Source organism: Dendropsophus ebraccatus, chromosome 5 (assembly GCF_027789765.1).
Source record: "Dendropsophus ebraccatus isolate aDenEbr1 chromosome 5, aDenEbr1.pat, whole genome shotgun sequence".
In the NCBI taxonomy this organism is placed as follows: domain Eukaryota; kingdom Metazoa; phylum Chordata; class Amphibia; order Anura; family Hylidae; genus Dendropsophus; species Dendropsophus ebraccatus.
In genome coordinates, this window is record NC_091458.1 from 9,551,775 (window position 1) to 9,575,147 (window position 23,373).

The 23,373-nt window shown below is 47.4% G+C and overlaps 1 protein-coding gene across 4 annotated transcripts in view; it reads left to right on the plus strand.

Annotated features, from left to right (window-relative positions):
- The window catches only part of PDE2A (phosphodiesterase 2A), a 257,890-nt gene that overhangs the window by 175,569 nt on the left and 58,948 nt on the right, over window positions 1–23,373 (plus strand). For all 4 annotated transcript variants that reach the window (XM_069971912.1, XM_069971911.1, XM_069971910.1 and 1 more), the window contains 3 exons: window positions 2,876–3,041; window positions 5,061–5,113; window positions 21,831–21,905. In XM_069971912.1, coding sequence (XP_069828013.1) covers window positions 2,876–3,041; window positions 5,061–5,113; window positions 21,831–21,905 — 294 coding nt within the window. The remainder of the gene's footprint in view (window positions 1–2,875; window positions 3,042–5,060; window positions 5,114–21,830; window positions 21,906–23,373) is intronic.

Here is a 23,373-nt window from a genome sequence, read left to right on the forward strand (position 1 = left end):
CACCCCGTCCTGTATCTCTGCTCCCTCCTTACACTGTGTCCTGTATCTCTGCTCCCTCCTTACACCCCGTCCTGTATCTCTGCTTCTCCTTACACCCCGTCCTGTATCTCTGCTCCTCCTTACACCCCGTCCTGTATCTCTGCTCCTCCTTACATCCCGTCCTGTATCTCTGCTCCTCCTTACATCCCGTCCTGTATCTCTGCTCCTCCTTACACCCCGTCCTGTATCTCTGCTCCCTCCGTACACCCGGTCCTGTATCTCTGCTCCATCCGTACACCCCGTCCTGTATCTCTGCTCCTCCTTACACCCGTCCTGTATCTCTGCTCCTCCTTACACCCCGTCCTGTATCTCTGCTCCTCCTGACACCCCGTCCTGTATCTCTGCTCCTCCTTACACCCCGTCCTGTATCTCTGCTCCTCCTTACACCCCGTCCTGTATCTCTGCTCCTCCTTACACCCCGTCCTGTATCTCTGCTCCTCCTTACACCCCGTCCTGTATCTCTGCTCCCTCCTTACACCCGTCCTGTATCTCTGCTCCTCCGTACACCCCGTCCTGTATCTCTGCTCCTCCTTACACCCCGTCCTGTATCTCTGCTCCTCCTTACACCCCGTCCTGTATCTCTGCTCCTCCTTACACCCCGTCCTCTATCTCTGCTCCTCCTTACACCCCGTCCTGTATCTCTGCTCCCTCCTTACACCCGTCCTGTATCTCTGCTCCTCCTTACACCCCGTCCTGTATCTCTGCTCCTCCTTACACCCCGTCCTGTATCTCTGCTCCTCCTGACACCCCGTCCTGTATCTCTGCTCCTCCTTACACCCCGTCCTGTATCTCTGCTCCTCCCTACACTGTGTCCTGTATCTCTGCTCCTCCCTACACTGTGTCCTGTATCTCTGCTCCTCCCTACACTGTGTCCTGTATCTCTGCTCCTCCCTACACTGTGTCCTGTATCTCTGCTCCTCCTTACACCCCGTCCTGTATCTCTGCTCCTCCTTACACCCCGTCCTGTATCTCTGCTCCTCCTTACACCCCGTCCTGTATCTCTGCTCCTCCTTACACCCCGTCCTGTATCTCTGCTCCCTCCTTACACCCGTCCTGTATCTCTGCTCCTCCTTACACCCCGTCCTGTATCTCTGCTCCTCCTTACACCCCGTCCTGTATCTCTGCTCCTCCTGACACCCCGTCCTGTATCTCTGCTCCCTCCTTACACTGTGTCCTGTATCTCTGCTCCCTCCTTACACCCCGTCCTGTATCTCTGCTTCTCCTTACACCCCGTCCTGTATCTCTGCTCCTCCTTACACCCCGTCCTGTATCTCTGCTCATCCTTACACCCCGTCCTGTATCTCTGCTCCTCCTGACACCCCGTCCTGTATCTCTGCTCCTCCTTACACCCCGTCCTGTATCTCTGCTCCTCCTTACACCCCGTCCTGTATCTCTGCTCCTCCTTACACCCCGTCCTGTATCTCTGCTCCTCCTTACACCCGTCCTGTATCTCTGCTCCCTCCTTACACCCGTCCTGTATCTCTGCTCCTCCGTACACCCCGTCCTGTATCTCTGCTCCTCCTTACACCCCGTCCTGTATCTCTGCTCCTCCTTACACCCCGTCCTGTATCTCTGCTCCCTCCTTACACCCGTCCTGTATCTCTGCTCCTCCTTACACCCCGTCCTGTATCTCTGCTCCTCCTTACACCCCGTCCTGTATCTCTGCTCCTCCCTACACTGTGTCCTGTATCTCTGCTCCTCCCTACACTGTGTCCTGTATCTCTGCTCCTCCTTACACCCCGTCCTGTATCTCTGCTCCTCCTTACACCCCGTCCTGTATCTCTGCTCCTCCTTACACCCAGTCCTGTATCTCTGCTCCTCCTTACACCCCGTCCTGTATCTCTGCTCCTCCTTACACCCCGTCCTGTATCTCTGCTCCCTCCGTACACCCCGTCCTGTATCTCTGCTCCCTCCTACACCCCGTCCTGTATCTCTGCTCCCTCCGTACACCCCGTCCTGTATCTCTGCTCCCTCCTTACACCCCGTCCTGTATCTCTGCTCCTCCTTACACCCCGTCCTGTATCTCTGCTCCTCCTTACACCCCGTCCTGTATCTCTGCTCCTCCTTACACCCCGTCCTGTATCTCTGCTCCCTCCTTACACCCCGTCCTGTATCTCTGCTCCTCCTTACACCCCGTCCTGTATCTCTGCTCCTCCTTACACCCCGTCCTGTATCTCTGCTCCCTCCGTACACCCCGTCCTGTATCTCTGCTCCCTCCTTACACCCCGTCCTGTATCTCTGCTTCTCCTTACACCTCGTCCTGTATCTCTGCTCCTCCTTACACCCCGTAATGTATCTCTGCTCCTCCCTACACTGTGTCCTGTATCTCTGCTCCTCCCTACACTGTGTCCTGTATCTCTGCTCCTCCTTACACCCCGTCCTGTATCTCTGCTCCTCCTTACACCCCGTCCTGTATCTCTGCTCCTCCTTACACCCCGTCCTCTATCTCTGCTCCTCCTTACACCCCGTCCTCTATCTCTGCTCCTCCTTACACCCCGTCCTGTATCTCTGCTCCTCCTTACACCCCGTCCTGTATCTCTGCTCCTCCTTACACCCCGTCCTGTATCTCTGCTCCTCCTTACACCCCGTCCTGTATCTCTGCTCCTCCTTACACCCCGTCCTGTATCTCTGCTCCTTACACCCCGTCCTGTATCTCTGCTCCTCCCTACACTGTGTCCTGTATCTCTGCTCCTCCCTACACTGTGTCCTGCATCTCTGCTCCTCCTTACACCCCGTCCTGTATTTCTGCTCCTCCTTACTCTGTCTCCTGTATCTCTGCTCCCTCGTCTCTGTCTCTGACTCCGTAGTACTTACAGGTCGTGTCTCTGTTCCTCAGATGGTGGTGGCCTGTAAGCGGGTGCTAGCGGTCCAGAAGTTACAGCCGTGGCCCCAGGTCAGTCTCTCCTCCGGCTCCTCAGAGAAGTCAGTGGTAAAATCAGAACCAGATCCTGTACAGAGTGAGGATTACGATGAACTGGACCGGAAGATCCTGCAGCTCTGCGGTAAGATATACCGCCATGTCCTACACCTCTCTTCAGGGAGATCTACCTGGTGGAGACTGATACCTACAGGCAGGATAGAGGGGCAGGGACTGGGGGGTGAACATACAACTTGTATAACACTCTAGATTTACATCCCACATAATACTACCATATAGATCCCACATAATACTGTCATATAGATCCCACATAATACTGTCATATAGATCCCACATAATACTGTCATATAGATCCCACATAATACTGTCATATAGATCCCACATAATACTGTCATATAGAGTCCACATAATACTATCATATAGATCCCACATAATACTGTCATATAGAGGCCACATATTACTGTCATATAGATCTTACATAATACTGTCATATAGAGTCCACATAATACTGTCATATAGATCCCACATAATACTGTCATATAGATCCCACATAATACTGTCATATAGATCCCACATAATACTGTCATATAGAGGCCACATAATACTGTCATATAGATCCCACATAATACTGTCATATAGAGGCCACATAATACTGTCATATAGATCCCACATAATACTGTCATATAGATCCCACATAATACTGTCATATAGATCCCACATAATACTGTCATATAGATCCCACATAATACTGTCATATAGATCCCACATAATACTGTCATATAGATCCCACATAATACTGTCATATAGATCCCACATAATACTGTCATATAGATCCCACATAATACTGTCATATAGATCCCACATAATACTGTCATATAGATCCCACATAATACTGTCATATAGATCCCACATAATACTATCATATAGATCCCACATAATAATGTCATATAGATCCCACATAATACTGTCATATAGATCCCACATAATACTGTCATATAGTTCCCACATAATACTGTCATATAGGGGCCACTGTCATATAGAGGCCACATAATACTACCATATTAAGTCCACATAATACTGTCATATAGAGGCCACATAATACTGCCATATAGAGCCCAACTAATACTACCATATAGAGGCCACATAATACTGCCATATAGAGCCCAACTAATACTACCATATAGAGGCCACATAATACTACCATATAGAGGCCACATAATACTGCCATATAGATCCCACATAATACTACCATATAGAGCCCACATAATACTACCATATAGAGCACACGTAATACTACCATATAGAGGCCACATAATACTGCCATATAGAGGCCACATAATGCTGCCATATAGATCCCACATAATACTACCATATAGAGGCCACATAATACTGCCATATAGATCCCACATAATACTACCATATAGAGCACACGTAATACTACCATATAGAGCCCACTTAATACTACATATAGAGCACACGTAATACTACCATATAGATCCCACATAATACTACCATATAGAGGCCACATAATACTGCCATATAGATCCCACATAATACTACCATATAGAGCACACGTAATACTACCATATAGAGCCCACGTGATACTATCATATAGAGGCCACATAATACTACCATATAGAGCCCACATAATACTACCATATAGAGCCCACTTAATACTACATATAGAGCCCACGTAATACTATCATATAGAGGCCGCATAATACTGCCATATAGAGGGCACATAATACTACCATATATTGCCCACGTAATACTACCATATATTGCCCACGTAATACTACCATATAGATCCCACATAATACTACCATATATTGCCCACGTAATACTACCATATAGAGGCCACATAATACTACCATATAGAGGGCACATAATACCACCATATAGAGGCCACATAATACTACCATATAGAGGGCACATAATACCACCATATAGAGGCCACATAATACTACCATATAGAGGCCACATAATACTACCATATAGAGGCCACATAATACCACCATATAGAGGCCACATAATACTACCATATAGAGGGCACATAATACTACCATATAGAGGCCACATAATAATGCCCACCTCCCTTGCTGTATGTGATTCGTGTTTATGCCGCTCTGTATGTCGTCCTCAGGTGAACTCTATGACCTGGACGCGGCGTCTCTACAGATCAAAGTCATTCACTATGTGAGTATTCTGTTCCCTGATATGGAGGCCCTGTAAGAATTGGAGACCCTAAAACCACCATCCCCTCCCCCCAGAGTACCCCTCCACGTTCTCACTATTTATTCAGGTCTATGGTTTCCATCTGGAGTGGATATAGTGTAACAGTATAAGAGTCTGAATCCCTCACTGACACATTGTAACGACCCTGCATCCGCCTTATACCCACAGTAATAAAGCGACATAGCGGTCACATAGTACTCTGGTCTACTCGTCATTCAGTGATGGTCACACGCCCTTTCAGATGGGCGAATTAAAACATATCTGCTTTCTTAAAAAAAAACAGCGCCACCCCTGTGCTCAGGTTGTGTGTGGTATTACAGATGAACGCCAATCACTTCATTGGCACTAACTGCATTACCGCACATAAACTAGAAGAAGGGTGGCGCTAATACACTGTATGAGAAAATGGTGGACGAGTTAGAGATCAGTGATTTATAATTAGCCATGGCCCGACCACTGGGACCCCCACTGATCCTAAATATGCTTCATTATAATATGTGTATCATGTTATAATTCATGTAAGCTAAGAGGACGGCGCCCCCTCCTGGACTAGTGGTGAGGTATGAGACTGTACAGAGGACGGCGCCCCCTCCTGGACTAGTGGTGAGGTATGAGACTGTATAGAGGACGGCGCCCCCTCCTGGACTAGTGGTGAGGTATGAGACTGTACAGAGGACGGCGCCCCCTCCTGGACTAGTGGTGAGGTATGAGACTGTATAGAGGACGGCGCCCCCTCCTGGACTAGTGGTGAGGTATGAGACTGTATAGAGGACGGCGCCCTCTCCTGGACTAGTGGTGAGGTATGAGACTATATAGAGGACGGCGCCCCCTCCTGGACTAGTGGTGAGGTATGAGACTACATAGAGGACGGCGCCCCCTCCTGGACTAGTGGTGAGGTATGAGACTGCATAGAGGACGGCGCCCCCTCCTGGACTAGTGGTGAGGTATGAGACTGTATACAGGACGGCGCCCTCTCCTGGACTAGTGGTGAGGTATGAGACTGTACAGAGGACGGCGCCCTCTCCTGGACTAGTGGTGAGGTATGAGACTGCATAGAGGACGGCGCCCCCTCCTGGACTAGTGGTGAGGTATGAGACTATATAGAGGACGGCGCCCCCTCCTGGACTAGTGGTGAGGTATGAGACTGTATAGAGGACGGCGCCCCCTCCTGGACTAGTGGTGAGGTATGAGACTATATAAAGAACGGCGCCCCCTCCTGGACTAGTGGTGAGGTATGAGACTGCATAGAGGACGGCGCCCTCTCCTGGACTAGTGGTGAGGTATGAGACTATATAGAGGATGGCGCCCTCTCCTGGACTAGTGGTGAGGTATGAGACTGCATAGAGGACGGCGCCCCCTCCTGGACTAGTGGTGAGGTATGAGACTATATAGAGGACGGCGCCCTCTCCTGGACTAGTGGTGAGGTATGAGACTATATAGAGGATGGCGCCCTCTCCTGGACTAGTGGTGAGGTAGGAGACTGTATAGAGGACGGCGCCCCCTCCTGGACTAGTGGTGAGGTATGAGACTGCATAGAGGACGGCGCCCCCTCCTGGACTAGTGGTGAGGTATGAGACTGTATAGAGGACGGCGCCCCCCTCCTGGACTAGTGGTGAGGTATGAGACTGTATACAGGACGGCGCCCCCTCCTGGACTAGTGGTGAGGTATGAGACTGTATACAGGACGGCGCCCCCTCCTGGACTAGTGGTGAGGTATGAGACTGTATACAGGACAGCGCCCTCTCCTGGACTAGTGGTGAGGTATGAGACTGTATACAGGACGGCGCCCCCTCCTGGACTAGTGGTGAGGTATGAGACTGTATAGAGGACGGCGCCCCCCTCCTGGACTAGTGGTGAGGTATGAGACTATATAGAGGATGGCGCCCTCTCCTGGACTAGTGGTGAGGTATGAGACTGTATAGAGGACGGCGCCCCCTCCTGGACTAGTGGTGAGGTATGAGACTGTATAGAGGATGGCGCCCCCTCCTGGACTAGTGGTGAGGTATGAGACTGTATAGAGGATGGCGCCCCCTCCTGGACTAGTGGTGAGGTATGAGACTATATAAAGAATGGCGCCCCCTCCTGGACTAGTGGTGAGGTATGAGACTGTATAGAGGACGGCGCCCCCTCCTGGACTAGTGGTGAGGTATGAGACTGTATAGAGGACGGCGCCCTCTCCTGGACTAGTGGTGAGGTATGAGACTGTATAGAGGACGGCGCCCCCTCCTGGACTAGTGGTGAGGTATGAGACTGTATACAGGACGGCGCCCTCTCCTGGACTAGTGGTGAGGTATAAGACTACATAGAGGACGGCGCCCCCTCCTGGACTAGTGGTGAGGTATGAGACTGCATAGAGGACGGCGCCCCCTCCTGGACTAGTGGTGAGGTATGAGACTGTATACAGGACGGCGCCCCCTCCTGGACTAGTGGTGAGGTATGAGACTGTATAGAGGACGGCGCCCCCTCCTGGACTAGTGGTGAGGTAGGAGACTGTATAGAGGACGGCGCCCCCTCCTGGACTAGTGGTGAGGTATGAGACTGTATAGAGGACGGCGCCCCCTCCTGGACTAGTGGTGAGGTATGAGACTGTATAGAGGACGGCGCCCCCTCCTGGACTAGTGGTGAGGTATGAGACTATATAAAGATGGCGCCCCCTCCTGGACTAGTGGTGAGGTATGAGACTGTATAGAGGACGGCGCCCCCTCCTGGACTAGTGGTGAGGTATGAGACTGTATAGAGGACGGCGCCCCCTCCTGGACTAGTGGTGAGGTATGAGACTGTATAGAGGACGGCGCCCCCTCCTGGACTAGTGGTGAGGTATGAGACTATATAAAGATGGCGCCCCCTCCTGGACTAGTGGTGAGGTATGAGACTGTATAGAGGACGGCGCCCTCTCCTGGACTAGTGGTGAGGTATGAGACTGTATAGAGGACGGCGCCCCCTCCTGGACTAGTGGTGAGGTATGAGACTGTATAGAGGACGGCGCCCCCTCCTGGACTAGTGGTGAGGTATGAGACTGTATAGAGGACGGCGCCCCCTCCTGGACTAGTGGTGAGGTATGAGACTGTATAGAGGACGGCGCCCCCTCCTGGACTAGTGGTGAGGTATGAGACTGCATAGAGGACGGCGCCCTCTCCTGGACTAGTGGAAGGAAGAGGCTGCTAAGCGTGATCAGTCTGGACCCTTACAGAACCACTAGGCCCCCATAATTTTCATGTTATACTAATTAAGAATTATTGAAGTAACGCAGTCCCTTTAAGGGTAGCTTCACACGTTAATAACGCTGCGAGTCGGGTAGGTCCTGGCAGATCACTTTCACTACATACTCATAGCGGTCTGAACGACCCCTGCGTGTATGTATTTCTGCCGTCCCCTTAACCCCTTCAACTGCCGCCCGGCTCCAGCTCCGCTCCCGCTCTGTATACATTACCTCTCCTCGCTGCACGGGGTCCCGGCGTACTGTTCTTCCGCCCGGCCAATCAGTGTGTTGCCCTGCCGCAGCCACTGATTGGCCGGGCTGGAGAGCAGTACGCCGGGACCCCGTGCAGCGAGGAGAGGTAATGTATACAGCGGAGTGGGAGCCGGGCGGCAGCTGAAGGAGTTAAGCGGCCGGCAGAATTACATACACGCAGGGGTCGTTCAGACCGCTATGAGTATGTAGTGAAAGTGATCTGCCAGGACCTAGCCGACTCGTAGTGTTATCAATGCTGTGATTCAGTACGTGAAGCTACCCTAAATCTATCTTGTGTTCCTACCATGTGACCTGAGCAATGGCCAGCGGTGGTGAAACCCGTAGGAGGCTTTTGATTACCAACCATAAATTTAGGGAAAAGTTGGCGGCATGAAGAGCAGCTACTGACCCTTGACTAGTAAGTACAAGACGGTGCCTCCTCCTCTCCTGGACTAGTAGGTATAAGACAGTGCCGCCTCCTCTCCTGGACTAGTAGGTATAAGACGGTGCCTCCTCCTCTCCTGGACTAGTAGGTAGAAGACGGTGCCTCCTCCTCTCCTGGACTAGTAGGTATAAGACAGTGCCGCCTCCTCTCCTGGACTAGTAGGTATAAGACGGTGCCTCCTCCTCTCCTGGACTAGTAGGTAGAAGACGGTGCCTCCTCCTCTCCTGGACTAGTAGGTAGAAGACGGTGCCGCCTCCTCTCCTGGACTAGTAGGTAAAAGACGGTGCCGCCTCCTCTCCTGGACTAGTAGGTATAAGACGGTGCCGCCTCCTCTCCTGGACTAGTAGTTAGAAGACTGTGCCGTCTCCTCTCCTGGACTAGTAGGTACAAGACAGTGCCGCCTCATCTCCTGGACTAGTAGGTATAAGACGGTGCCGCCTCCTCTCCTGGACTAGTAGTTAGAAGACGGTGCCGCCTCCTCTCCTGGACTAGTAGGTATAAGACGGTGCCGCCTCCTCTCCTGGACTAGTAGGTATAAGACAGTGCCGCCTCCTCTCCTGGACTAGTAGGTATAAGACGGTGCCGCCTCCTCTCCTGGACTAGTAGGTATAAGACAGTGCCGCCTCCTCTCCTGGACTAGTAGGTATAAGACGGTGCCGCCTCCTCTCCTGGACTAGTAGGTATAAGACGGTGCCGCCTCCTCTCCTGGACTAGTAGTTAGAAGACTGTGCCGTCTCCTCTCCTGGACTAGTAGGTACAAGACGGTGCCGCCTCCTATCCTGGACTAGTAGGTACAAGACGGTGCCGCCTCCTCTCCTGGACTAGTAGGTATAAGACGGTGCCGCCTCCTCTCCTGGACTAGTAGGTATAAGACAGTGCCGCCTCCTCTCCTGGACTAGTAGGTATAAGACGGTGCCGCCTCCTCTCCTGGACTAGTAGGTATAAGACGGTGCCGCCTCCTCTCCTGGACTAGTAGGTATAAGACGGTGCCGCCTCCTCTCCTGGACTAGTAGGTATAAGACGGTGCCGCCTCCTCTCCTGGACTAGTAGTTAGAAGACTGTGCCGTCTCCTCTCCTGGACTAGTAGGTACAAGACGGTGCCGCCTCCTATCCTGGACTAGTAGGTACAAGACGGTGCCGCCTCCTCTCCTGGACTAGTAGTTAGAAGACGGTGCCGCCTCCTCTCCTGGACTAGTAGGTATAAGACGGTGCCTCCTCCTCTCCTGGACTAGTAGGTAGAAGACAGTGCCGCCTCCTCTCCTGGACTAGTAGGTATAAGACGGTGCCGCCTCCTCTCCTGGACTAGTAGGTATAAGACGGTGCCTCCTCCTCTCCTGGACTAGTAGGTAGAAGACGGTGCCGCCTCCTATCCTGGACTAGTAGGTAGAAGACGGTGCCGCCTCCTCTCCTGGACTAGTAGGTATAAGACGGTGCCTCCTCCTCTCCTGGACTAGTAGGTAGAAGACGGTGCCGCCTCCTATCCTGGACTAGTAGGTACAATAGGTACAAGACGGTGCCGCCTCTTCTCCTGGACTAGTAGGTATAAGACGGTGCCTCCTCCTCTCCTGGACTAGTAGGTATAAGATGGTGCCTCCTCCTCTCCTGGACTAGCAGGTATAAGACGGTGCCGCCTCCTCTCCTGGACTAGCAGGTATAAGACGGTGCCGCCTCCTCTCCTGAACTCATGAAAGGAAAGGGCTGCTGAGCGCGATCAGTCTGGACCCTGGATGGAGATCCCTGCTCTAAAAAGTATGTGCCCCCCCCCCCCCCCCAATCAGATCAGTTGTATACGGTGGATGACAGGTCCTCAAGAAAGACTGATAATGGGGAGAGTATTTGAAAAAGAAAAGAGTGTAATTATAATACAAGTAATTTATTAGCTAAAATGCCAATGATATATATAAATGACAAATGATGATAATTTTAAAGTATCAATAACACATCAGAATGCGGAACGATAAATAGAGTTAAAAATATTCAGTACACATGTGTATATAAAAATATGTGTATATCTCTTAATGGTAAAAGAAGTAGGTGGTAGTCTCTTAATTAATTTTCCTAATAAAAGACTCTGAGCCAACCAGCAAGGGGTGATCAGCCCCGAGAGAGTTGGAGAAGGATGAAAAAATCAGGAAAAAATAGGAAAAAGTAATAAAAAATAATAATGATAATGGGCATAAAAGATTAGAAATTGCAATGTTCTTATATGTTAGTACATATAGATGTAGCCGTATATCGGGACTGACACCGCAATGCGATAATATGAATGGCCCGTTGTGGTAGTGGTAAGATGTTATATATGGGTATTGCCCGTTATTGTAACAAAGCAGCAGTTGGTGAGTTGATAAATAAATATCACAGGACGGCGTGTCTGTGTGAATAGCCCATACGTTGTAGCTTAATGGAGCTTTTGCTGATGGTTTAATGAATTGAAGGTGCTAGTAGCACCGCTCACCCGTCTTGTCGTGGAAGGTACTCCGTGTGGTGTCAGGCCCTTTAGCGGAGTCTCCCGTCAGGAAGTGCTGCTTGATTCCGGGCACTCTCTATCTCCTAGGGTATAGGAGTTTTGCAGGTTAACCTGGTCTGACTTCTGTTCAGTAGATCTCACACTCACCTCTGCTTACAGTTGTATACGGTGCCTACAAGTAGTATTCAACCCCCTGCAGATTTAGCAGGTTTGATAAGTTGCAAATAAGTTAGAGCCTTCAAACTTCAAACTAGAGCAGGATTTATTAACAGATGCATAAATATTACAAACCAAAAAGTTACGTTGCTCAGTTAAATTATAATAAATTTTAAACATAAAAGTGTGGGTCAATTATTATTCAACCCCTAGGTTTAATATTTTGTGGAAAAACCCTTGTTTCCAATTACAGCTTATAATCGTCTTTTATATGACCTGATCAGGCCGGCACAGGTCTCTGGAGTTATCTTGGCCCACTCCTCCATGCAGATCTTCTCCAAGTTATCTAGGTTCTTTGGGTGTCTCATGTGGACTTTAATCTTGAGCTCCTTCCACAAGTTCTCAATTGGGTTAAGGTCAGGAGACTGACTAGGCCACTGCAGCACCTTTTTTCCCTCTTGAACCAGGCCTTGGTTTTCTTGGCTGTGTGCTTTGGTTCGTTGTCTTGTTGGAAGATGAAATTATGACCCATCTTAAGATCCTTGATGGAGGAGCGGAGGTTCTTGGCCAAAATCTCCAGGTAGGCCGTGCTATCCATCTTCCCATAGATGCGGACCAGATGGCCAGGCCCCTTGGCTGAGAAGCAGCCCCACAGCATGATGCTGCCACCACCATGCTTGACTGTAGGGATGGTATTCTTGGGGTCGTATGCAGTGCCATCCAGTCGCTAAACGTCACGCGTGTGGTTGGCACCAAAGATCTCGATCTTGGTCTCATCAGACCAGAGAACCTTGAACCAGTCTGTCTCAGAGTCCTCCAAGTGATCATGAGCAAACTGTAGACGAGCCTTGACATGACGCTATGAAAGTAAAGGAACCTTACGGGCTCGTCTGGAACGGAGACCATTGCGGTGGAGTACGTTACTTATGGTATTGACTGAAACCAATGTCCCCACTGCCATGAGATCTTCCTTGTTGTCCTTGGGTCAGCCTTGACTCTTCGGACAAGCCTGGCCTCGGCACAGGAGAAAACTTTCAAAGGCTGTCCAGGCTGTGGAAGGCTAACAGTAGTTCCATAAGCCTTCCACTTCCGGATGATGCTCCCAACAGTGGAGACAGGTAGGCCCAACTCCTTGGAAAGGGTTTTGTACCCCTTGCCAGTCTTGTGACCCTCCACCATCTTGTCTGTGATGGCCTTGGAATGCTCCTTTGTCTTTCCCATGTTGACCATGTATGAGCGCTGTTCACAAGTTTGGGGAGGCGGGAAAAACAGATAATTAATCCAAACATGTCAAGCTCATTGTTCTTTGTGCCTGAACTACTTCTTAATACTTTAGGGGAACCGAACAGAATTCTGATGGTTTGAGGGGTTGAATAATAATTGACCCTCTGAATAAACTTTTCTCAATTTTAAAAAACAATAAACAAAGAAATAACATTCTTTTTTGCTGCAGAGCATTTCACACTTCCAGGCTGATCTACAGTCCAAATGTCACAATGCCAAGTTAATTCTGAATGTGTAAACCTGCTAAATCTGCAGGGGGTTGAATACTACTTGTAGGCACTGTATGTACACAGCATACTACCTGATAACCCCCCACCGCCTCACTGTGCCTCCGGAGCATCGTTCACCGTCTGCGCTTCACAGATAACTCTGCCCGGATTCACATTCATCACTATCTGGTTTGCTATTTCTCTGCATCGGTCCTGAGCGCCGGATCCCTATACCGAATAAATAAAAGGTTTATATTATCTGATGGCGTCGCCTGAGCATCAGAGAGGACGAAACCCGCGCAGACGCCGCTATTTATACCGTATTGTAGAAAAGAACAATAGAAGCTAAAAAAAAAAATCCAGATCGGGTTCAAGGCAGAATGAGGACGACGACAATTACACGGGATTATAGAGCGCGAAGATCTGTGTTATGTGCGGTAAAAATAGCCGAATTGTGCCGAGCCGCCATACAGGGACAGCTATTGTGCGGCAGGCAGAGGGAGCGCGGCATTAATCTCCATATAATGGTGTCTGGATATTTATAATCGGCCTCAGCCTGTGGTGGAACATCACATACCGCCAACCCTAGACTGCGGCACCGAGAACACGAAGAAAGACTATAATACAAACAGCCCTACCCATAGTAACTATAGGAGAAGTATTATAGTAGTTATATTCCTGTATATAGGGGACAGTATTATAGTAGTTATATTCTTGTATATAGGAGCAGTATTATAGTAGTATATCCCTGTATATAGGGAGCAGTATTATAGTAGTTATGTGATTCAAGGAAGAAAAGGAGCGCTGCACCTCACACCTATGGCTGATACCAGTGCCCCTAGGCTAAATAAAAAACACATCAGAATTTTGTGTATGAATTGATCAAGCCATACTGCCCCATGTACCTCGTGCCGGTATCTGATACACATGGGTCCCTACACTAAGTCCACACCGTGCCAGTCAGTGGCCACCAACCCCGCAGGCGTGCACAGTCAGGGAACGGGGGCCATGGGACGGCCCTGCGACCCCCATGCCACAGGACCAGACCCAAAAAACAGCACACCAGAACCCGGCCAGCACCGCCGGCGGAGAAGGTCGCCCCCAAACAGCACAAGTCTGGATGAGGTATTGCGCTCACCATAGCTGCTGCAGACAGAATGGGAAAAGACAGGAGGGATTAAAACCATGTGCACTCAGGTGTCTCCTGCTAATTGCGGTCATGTGGGTCTCACCAGGAGGAGTGCAAAACACGGAGAAAAGAGAGAAACAAAATGTGATTCAAGGAAGAAAAGGAGCGCTGCACCTAACACCTATGGCTGATACCAGTGCCCCTAGGCTAAATAAAAAACACATCAGAATTTTGTGTATGAATTGATCAAGCCATACTGCCCCATGTACCTCGTGCCGGTATCTGATACACATGGGTCCCTACACTAAGTCCACACCGTGCCAGTCAGTGGCCACCAACCCCGCAGGCGTGCACAGTCAGGGAACGGGGGCCATGGGACGGCCCTGCGACCCCCATGCCACAGGACCAGACAAAAAAAACAGCACACCAGAACCCGGCCAGCACCGCCGGCGGAGAAGGTCGCCCCCATAGGTGTGAGGTGCAGCACTCTGTTTCTTCCCTGAACCGCATTTTGTTTCTCTCTTTTCTCCGTGTTTTGCACTCCTCCTGGTGAGACCCACATGACCGCAATTAGCAGGAGACACCTGAGTGCACATGGTTTTAATCCCTCCTGTTTTTTTCCCATTCTGTTTGCTGCAGCTATGGTGAGCGCAATACCTTATCCAGACTTGTGCTGCTTGGGGGCGACCTTCTCCGCCGGCGGTGCTGGCCGGGTTCTGGTGTGGTGTTTTTGGGTCTGGTCCTGTGGCATGGGGGTTGCAGGGCCGTCCCATGGCCCCCGTTCCCTGGCTGTGCACGCCTGCGGGGTTGGTGGCCACTGACTGGCACGGTGTGGACTTAGTGTAGGGACCCATGTGTATCAGATACCGGCACGAGGTACATGGGGCAGTATGGCTTGATCAATTCATACACAAAATTCTGATGTGTTCTTTATTTAGCCAAGCGGCACTAGTATCAGCCATAGGTGTGATGTGCAGCACTCTGTTTCTTTCCTGAACCGCATTATAGTAGTTATATTCCTGTATATAGGAGCAGTATTATAGTAGTTATATCCCTGTATATAGGAGCAGTATTATAGTAGTTATAATATATATGGGAGAGAAGTCTGAATTAGCACCAAAGTCCCAGGTTTGGTCATGCGTACCCACGAGCTAGGATAACCAGTGTGAGGATGCTTGGCTAACGGTGTGCAGCATAGGGGTGCAAAGCCATAGAAGAGCAACAAATCCAATAAGGAGATAAAAGAAGCTTGCACTCACCAGCAAATCGCTGCGGTAACAGTCCGTTTTATTCGTCTACATAGACATAAGTGGGGAGGGGAAGTGAAGGCAGGAGCGTCCGATGGCTACAGCCGTTTCACGTGACTTATCACGCCTCTTCTGGCCTGTGGACCACAGGCCAGAAGAGGCGTGATAAGTCACGTGAAACGGCTGTAGCCATCGGACGCTCCTGCCTTCACTTCCCCTCCCCACTTATGTCTATGTAGACGAATAAAACGGACTGTTACCGCAGCGATTTGCTGGTGAGTGCAAGCTTCTTTTATCTCCTTATTGGATTATAGTAGTTATATTCCTGTATATAGGGGCAGTATTATAGTAGTTATATTCCTGTATATAGGAGCAGTATTATAGTAGTTATATTCCTGTATATAGGAGCAGTATTATAGTAGTTATATTCTTGTATATAGGAGCAGTATTATAGTAGTTATATTCCTGTATATAGGGGACAGTATTATAGTAGTTATATTCTTGTATATAGGAGCAGTATTATAGTAGTATATCCCTGTATATAGGGAGCAGTATTATAGTAGTTATATTCCTGTATATAGGAGCAGTATTATAGTAGTTATATTCCTGTATATATGGGCAGTATTATAGTAGTTATATTCCTGTATATAGGAGCAGTATTATAGTAGTTATATTCCTGTATATAGGAGCAGTATTATAGTAGTTATATTCTTGTATATAGGAGCAGTATTATAATAGTTATATCCCTGTATACAGGAGCAGTATTATAGTAGTTATATTCCTGTATATAGAAGTATTATAGTAGTTATATTCCTGTATATAGGAGCAGTATTATAGTAGTTATATTCCTGTATATAGGAGCAGTATTATAGTAGTTATATTCCTGTATATAGGAGAAGTATTATAGTAGTTATATTCCTGTATATAGGAGCAGTATTATAGTAGTTATATTCCTGAATATAGGAGAAGTATTATAGTAGTTATATTCCTGTATATAGGAGCAGTATTATAGTAGTTATATCCCTGTATATAGAAGCAGTATTATAGTAGTTATATTCTTGTATATAGGGGCAGTATTATAGTAGTTATATTCCTGTATATAGGAGCAGTATTATAGTAGTTATATTCCTGTATATAGGAGAAGTATTATAGTAGTTATATTCCTGTATATAGGAGCATTATTATAGTAGTTATATTCTTGTATATAAGGGCAGTATTATAGTAGTTATATTCCTGTATATAGGGGCAGTATTATAGTAGTTATATTCCTGTATATAGGAGCAGTATTATAGTAGTTATATTCCTGTATATAGGGAGCAGTATTATAGTAGTTATATTCCTGTATATAGGAGCAGTATTATAGTAGTTATATCCCTGTATATAGAAGCAGTATTATAGTAGTTATATTCTTGTATATAGGAGCAGTATTATAGTAGTTATATTCTTATATAGGAGCAGTATTATAGTAGTTATATTCCTGTATATAGGAGCAGTATTATAGTAGTTATATTCTTGTATATAGGGGCAGTATTATACTAGTAATATCCCAGTATATAGGAGCAGTATTATAGTATTTATATTCTTGTATATAGGGGCAGTATTATAGTAGTAATATCCCTGTATATAGGGGGCAGTATTATAGTAGTTATATTCCTGTATATAGGAGCACTATTATAGTAGTTATATTCTTGTATATAGGGGCAGTATTATAGTAGTAATATCCCTGTATATAGGAGCAGTATTATAGTAGTTATATTCTAGGATATAAGAGCAGTATTATAGTGGTTATATACACTTCTCAGCTGAGGGCAGGACCAATTAGCTGCAATGTATCAGTCTGGAGTAAATGATAGATACAACATTGTGTCCCAGTCTAGTATAGTTACGTCTGGTTATTCCCATTCTTCTTTGCTCACGGTCACTAGACATATGGATGCCTTATTACCGCATTCCCTGACAGCAAGCGGAGATCTGGAAAATACTGAATAAACTAATTTTCTATGTAACAATGACAGAGCCTAGTCACATACACAGTGGAGATGTGGTGTAAATTTCAGATTTACATAGAATATTTCACTGAATAAATCTCGAAGAATAATGGACGGAAAATGAGGGGGCGCAATTATTTATTAATTCCTATTCATTAGTCGCTTAACCTCTTTGTTGTTTTTTTATGCCCCATTTCTGATTCCCGGAGGAGGATCCCATCCCTCCAGCTGCTGGTTAATCCTGCCCTAAACCCCCTGAATCCCCTTTATTAGGAGAATTACGGTACTTATTAGAATTCATAATAAGGCCACAATTAATATCTTGAAATTAAGGCGACAATGGAAAGTAATAAAGAATAAAATTCATTGTGCTCAATGAGAGCTCACTTCCTATCTAAATCCAGCCATTGTTCCCTGGATGTGACTATCACAGAGTGTTCTGAGCGCTGCGGAGGGGCTCGGAGCACTTTATTTGGTGCGGCGGACCCACCACCTAAAAGCTGTCAATCACATGATTCACCGAAATACGTTCCCTATGGCTCCCCGCTCTGAAGGTCTATTCATTCTATTCTTCTGAACATAATGCCAAATTAATATCTGGGGATTAAAAAGGCGCTCATTCCCCACCGCGACCGGATGCATCTATTAGCGCAATTTGCTGCTATTCACCTGAAATTGCTATTGTTAGGTTCTAACCGTTCTTCGTTTTGATGGAACGGCTCGGGGATGTTCTGCTGATCTCCAGAGCCGTGGAAACAGACCTCTCAAGTGTTATTTTCTTCCTCCCGTCCATTAAGTTCTGAACCGTTTCTTTATCCTGACAACACGTGGAGACGCCATTGTTCTCCTGCAACTTGTGGCTTTTCAATTGAACAATGGGGAATCGGAGGTGTGATTTTGTCTTCAACTTCATGCGGTGTTATTACCTTACAGAGTCAGCTCCAGTCACCCCTACATTATCATCTCAAGTGCAGGAACCAAGAATGAGTCACATGGTCAAGATGTCTTACAGAGTCTGAATACATTTTATAACATTCTGAGTGCTCCTTCCGTCAGATAAGCAGGAGCCTTATATTCTCCATACTGGAATATGTCTCCACTGGTTATCCAAATAACAAGTCATGAATAACAGTATCCAGAAGTAATACTCTACCACTATGTACAAGAATATACCTACTATAATACTGCCCCCTATATACAGGAATATAACTACTATAATACTGTTCCTATATACAGGAATATAACTACTATAATACTGCTCCTATACACAGGAATATAGCTACTATAATACTGCCCCCTATATACAGGAATATAACTACTATAATACTGCCCCCTATATACAGGAATATAACTACTATAATACTCCTCCTATATACAAGAATATTACTACTATAATACTGCTCCTATATACAGGAATATAACTACTATAATACTGCTCCTATATACAAGAATATAACTACTATAATACTGCTAATATTTACAGGAATATAACTACTATAATACTGCTCCTATATACATGAATATAACTACTATAATACTGCTCCTATACTGTGTACAAGTATATAACTACTATAATACTGCTCCCTATATACAGGAATATAACTACTATAATACTGCTCCTATATACAAGAATATAACTACTATAATACTGCCCCTATATACAAGAATATAACTACTATAATCCAGGCAAAGAAATAAAGAGCTTGCACTCACCAAAAAACGCTGCAGATCAATCCATTTATTCAGTCTTAAACAGTCTGTAGCCATCGGACGCTCGTGCATTCACTCCCCCTCCCCACACAGATCTGTCAAGACTGAATAAATGGATTGATCTGCAGCGATTTTTGGTGAGTGCAAGCTCTTTATTTCTTTGCCTGGATTGCATCCATTCTATTTTAGCTTTTTGCACCTCCATGCTGATCTCCAGTGCCTAGATTCCTTGCTTGGATTATCCTAGCTCATGGGTATACAATATATACTCCACGAACTCTAGTGCTAATTCAGACCTGTTCTACTCGTGGTTATAACTACTATAATACTTTCCATCCTAATTAGGCTGTATATAGTCAGTAATTTCAGTGTTGTATTCCTAGGGTTATACCATTTGAAGGTTATTTAGGGGAAGTATTTGTGACCGCTAGAAATGTTATTGGAGAAGATTTGGCCCCGCCCCCTAGGATCTATAAAGCAGAGGATACACTTATATCCCGATTATGTGTTCTGTCAGTACAGTGTAGCTGTTTAAAATTATCTCTCCTCCATCCCAGACATACATGGAGGGGTCCGGCCAGCAGCTTGGCTAGTCCCACTGACTACAGACTACAGGTTGTATAGGAGGCGGCCAGCGGGGAGGGTGTGTGCAGCGGGGAGGGCGTGTGCAGCTGACCTTATAGTCAGAGGTTGTATAGGAGGCGGCCAGTGGGGAGGGCGTGTGCAGCTGACCTTATAGTCAGAGGTTGTATAGGAGGCGGCCAGCGGGGAGGGTGTGTGCAGCGGGAAAGGGTGTGTGCAGCTGACCTTATAGTCAGTGGTTGTATAGGAGGCGGCCAGCGGGGAGGGTGTGTGCAGCGGGAAAGGGTGTGTGCAGCTGACCTTATAGTCAGAGGTTGTATAGGAGGCGGCCAGCGGGGAGGGTGTGTGCAGCTGACCTTATAGTCAGAGGTTGTATAGGAGGCGGCCAGCGGGGAGGGTGTGTGCAGCTGACCTTATAGTCAGAGGTTGTATAGGAGGCGGCCAGCAGGGAGGGTGTGTGCAGCTGACCTTATAGTCAGAGGTTGCCATTTTCTGCGCTGACTATTTTTAGGGTCTGTTCTTCCCTGATAGGAAGCTCCAGATCCCCTGTTAGATGAATCCAGAAGCGAATCCAGACACGCCGCTCCCCATGTTAGTCAGCAGGGAGCTTGTCACCATTACTGTCAGCCTTCTGAGAGGTTGTCACCATTACTGTCAGCCTCCAGGGAGGTTGTCACCGTCACTGTCAGCCTGCAGAGAGGAAAGAGGTTGTCACCATTACTGTCAGCCTGCGGAGAGGTAGTCACTATTACTTTCAGCCAGCAGAGAGGTTGTCACAGTTACTGTCAGCCAGCAGAGAGGTTATCACTGTCAGCTTGCGGAGAGGTTGTCACCCTTACTGTCAGCTAGCAGAGAGGTTGTCACAGTCACTCTCAGGCTCCTGAATAATAAGTCTGTCACGTGATATAGTAATAAAGATAATGATAAACTACTAGGGGTGGGGTAGAACTGCAGCCATATTGGTTGTCACCCGGCTTTCTTGGGTGACAACCGAGACCTGATTATAATATATATTTTTCATTTATATCTTCTGGACGGCGTTGTAAACATGAGACAAGAAAGGCGTCTCCGTCTGGGTGAGAGCTGAACAGATGGCGCCGGAATGAGTGGATATGTTAGTCCTTAACTAGATTTCTGTTAAAGTCACAGCGTCCCTTTATTTGTCAGGATCTGGACCAATGTCTGTGTACATTATATCCGGAAGGATCTAGACTCATATAATGGGGCAAGTACCTGTGTACATTATATCCGGAAAGGATCTAGACTCTTATTATGGACCCTGTGTATACACAACACCTGGAATACTCTAGACTCCTATAATGGGTCCTGTGTATGTGTTACATCTGGAGGAAAATAGACTCTTATAATGGGGCCCTGGCTGTGTATACATTATATCCGGAGGAATCTAGACTCTTATAAGGCCCTGTGTATACATTATATCCGGAGGAATCTAGACTCTTATAAGGCACTGTGTATACATTATATCCAGAGGAATCTAGACTCTTATAAGGCCCTGTGTATACATTATATCTGGAGGAATCTAGACTCTTATAAGGCACTGTGTATACATTATATCCAGAGGAATCTAGACTCTTATAAGGCCCTGTGTATACATTATATCTGGAGGAATCTAGACTCTTATAAGGCACTGTATATACATTACATCTGGAGGAATCTAGATCCCTATAATGGCCCCTTGTATACATTACATCTGGAGGAATCTAGATCCCTATAATGGCCCCTTGTATACATTACATCTGGAGGAATCTAGATCCCTATAATGGCCCCTTGTATACATTACATCTGGAGGTATCTAGACTCTTATAAGGCCCTGTGTATACATTATATCTGGAGGAATCTAGACTCTTATAAGGCACTGTGTATAAATTATATCTGGAGGTCTCTAGATGGACCCTGTGTACATTGCACATATTTTTTCCTGGAGGACATAGGGAACATGTAGATGACAGCAAGCCGAGATCTTGAATGTTTTCTCTTTCTCTCTTTCAGCTTGAAGAACAGACCCAGTCCCCGTGCTGCTGCCTCCTCCTGGTCTCTGAGGACAGTCACCAGCTCTTCTGCCAGGTGAGATCACACTTACAGGCCGAAAATGGGTTATATTGCCGCACACACACAAACTACACTAACTGTTAGGCAACAGTGACACCTGCAGGCTGTAGTGGGTACTGCTTTAGGTTTTCCAGCTTTTTCTAGAACCTTCTAGAAGGTAGGGGAAGCAGGCTAATATGCTCCACACAAACCCTAGCTTAAACAGAAAGGGAAGTTCAGGCGGTCAGGCAATCCTACCTGGTGCTGACAAGGGAAAAGAGACTAAGGAGAAGGGGGAAGAGCTGAAGAGTGGAAGGAGGAAAGCTGGACGTGGGAGAGAGAGTTCTTCAGGAGCATCTACAGAAACACAAGGTACTTCTACTGATAGCAAGAATCATCAGCAAGTAGACTGGAGTATATTGGTTAGCAGAGATAGTCCTCTGTACCACATCTTTCTAGGGTTCAAAGGGGAAGTTGTACAAGGACCTTTGGATAAATGAAGGCGACATTCCCTAGCTGATATGGAGGGAAAAGACTCTGCACCATTGGATAGGCCTGGTTCACAGGATCAGTGTGCCCACCAGCATCCCACTCATAGTGACATGCTTTGGGTTCAGGTAAACTACCACCACCAAGCACAGCGACCCATCCAAGGATGTCATTGAGAACTCAGTGCAGCTGGACTGTTCAAGTAGCTTTAAGTTATCAGTAAAACAGTTATTGATCGTCCGCCTCCCTCCTTGTCTCCCTGATGTCTGGTCCTGCTCCTTACCACCATCAAGGGAAATATATATCCGGTGAGCAGTATTTGAGGTTGGCCCCGGGTGAACTACAGGTCCACGCCACTGACCACCATACACACAGGTTCAGCCCCCCTAAAACCTCTTCAGTGGCCCCCAGAATAGGGAGAGATAACAGGATGCACCACAAGGCCCAGCCATCCTGCAGTTAACCGCATCACTCTTACTGTGCAGTTCTCCACCACAGGATCCCCTCACTCCAGAGCTCAGCATTACACACAGGAGAGAGAGACCTAGCCAGCTACAGGCTTTACTACTACTACTACCACCATCATCCTCTCCACCACCCCTCACTCTCTTCCACACACCGGCTTGCTTCCCCTCCTACCTCATCCCTTCTATGTGTCAGACTCCTCCTACCTCTTCCCTTCTATGTGTCAGACTCCTCCCACCTCATCCCTTCTATGTGTCAGACTCCTACCTCATCCCTTCTGTGTCAGACTCCTCCCACCTCATCCCTTCTATGTGTCAGACTCCTCCCACCTCATCCCTTCTATGTGTCAGACTCCTACCTCATCCCTTCTGTGTCAGACTCCTCCCACCTCATCCCTTCTATGTGTCAGACTCCTCTTACCCCATCTCTTCTATATGTCAGACTCCTCCTACCTCATCCCTTCTATGTGTCAGACTCCTCCCACCTCATCCCTTCTATGTGTCAGACTGCCCTCCCTCATCTCTTCTGTGTGTCATGCCCTTCCCCCAGG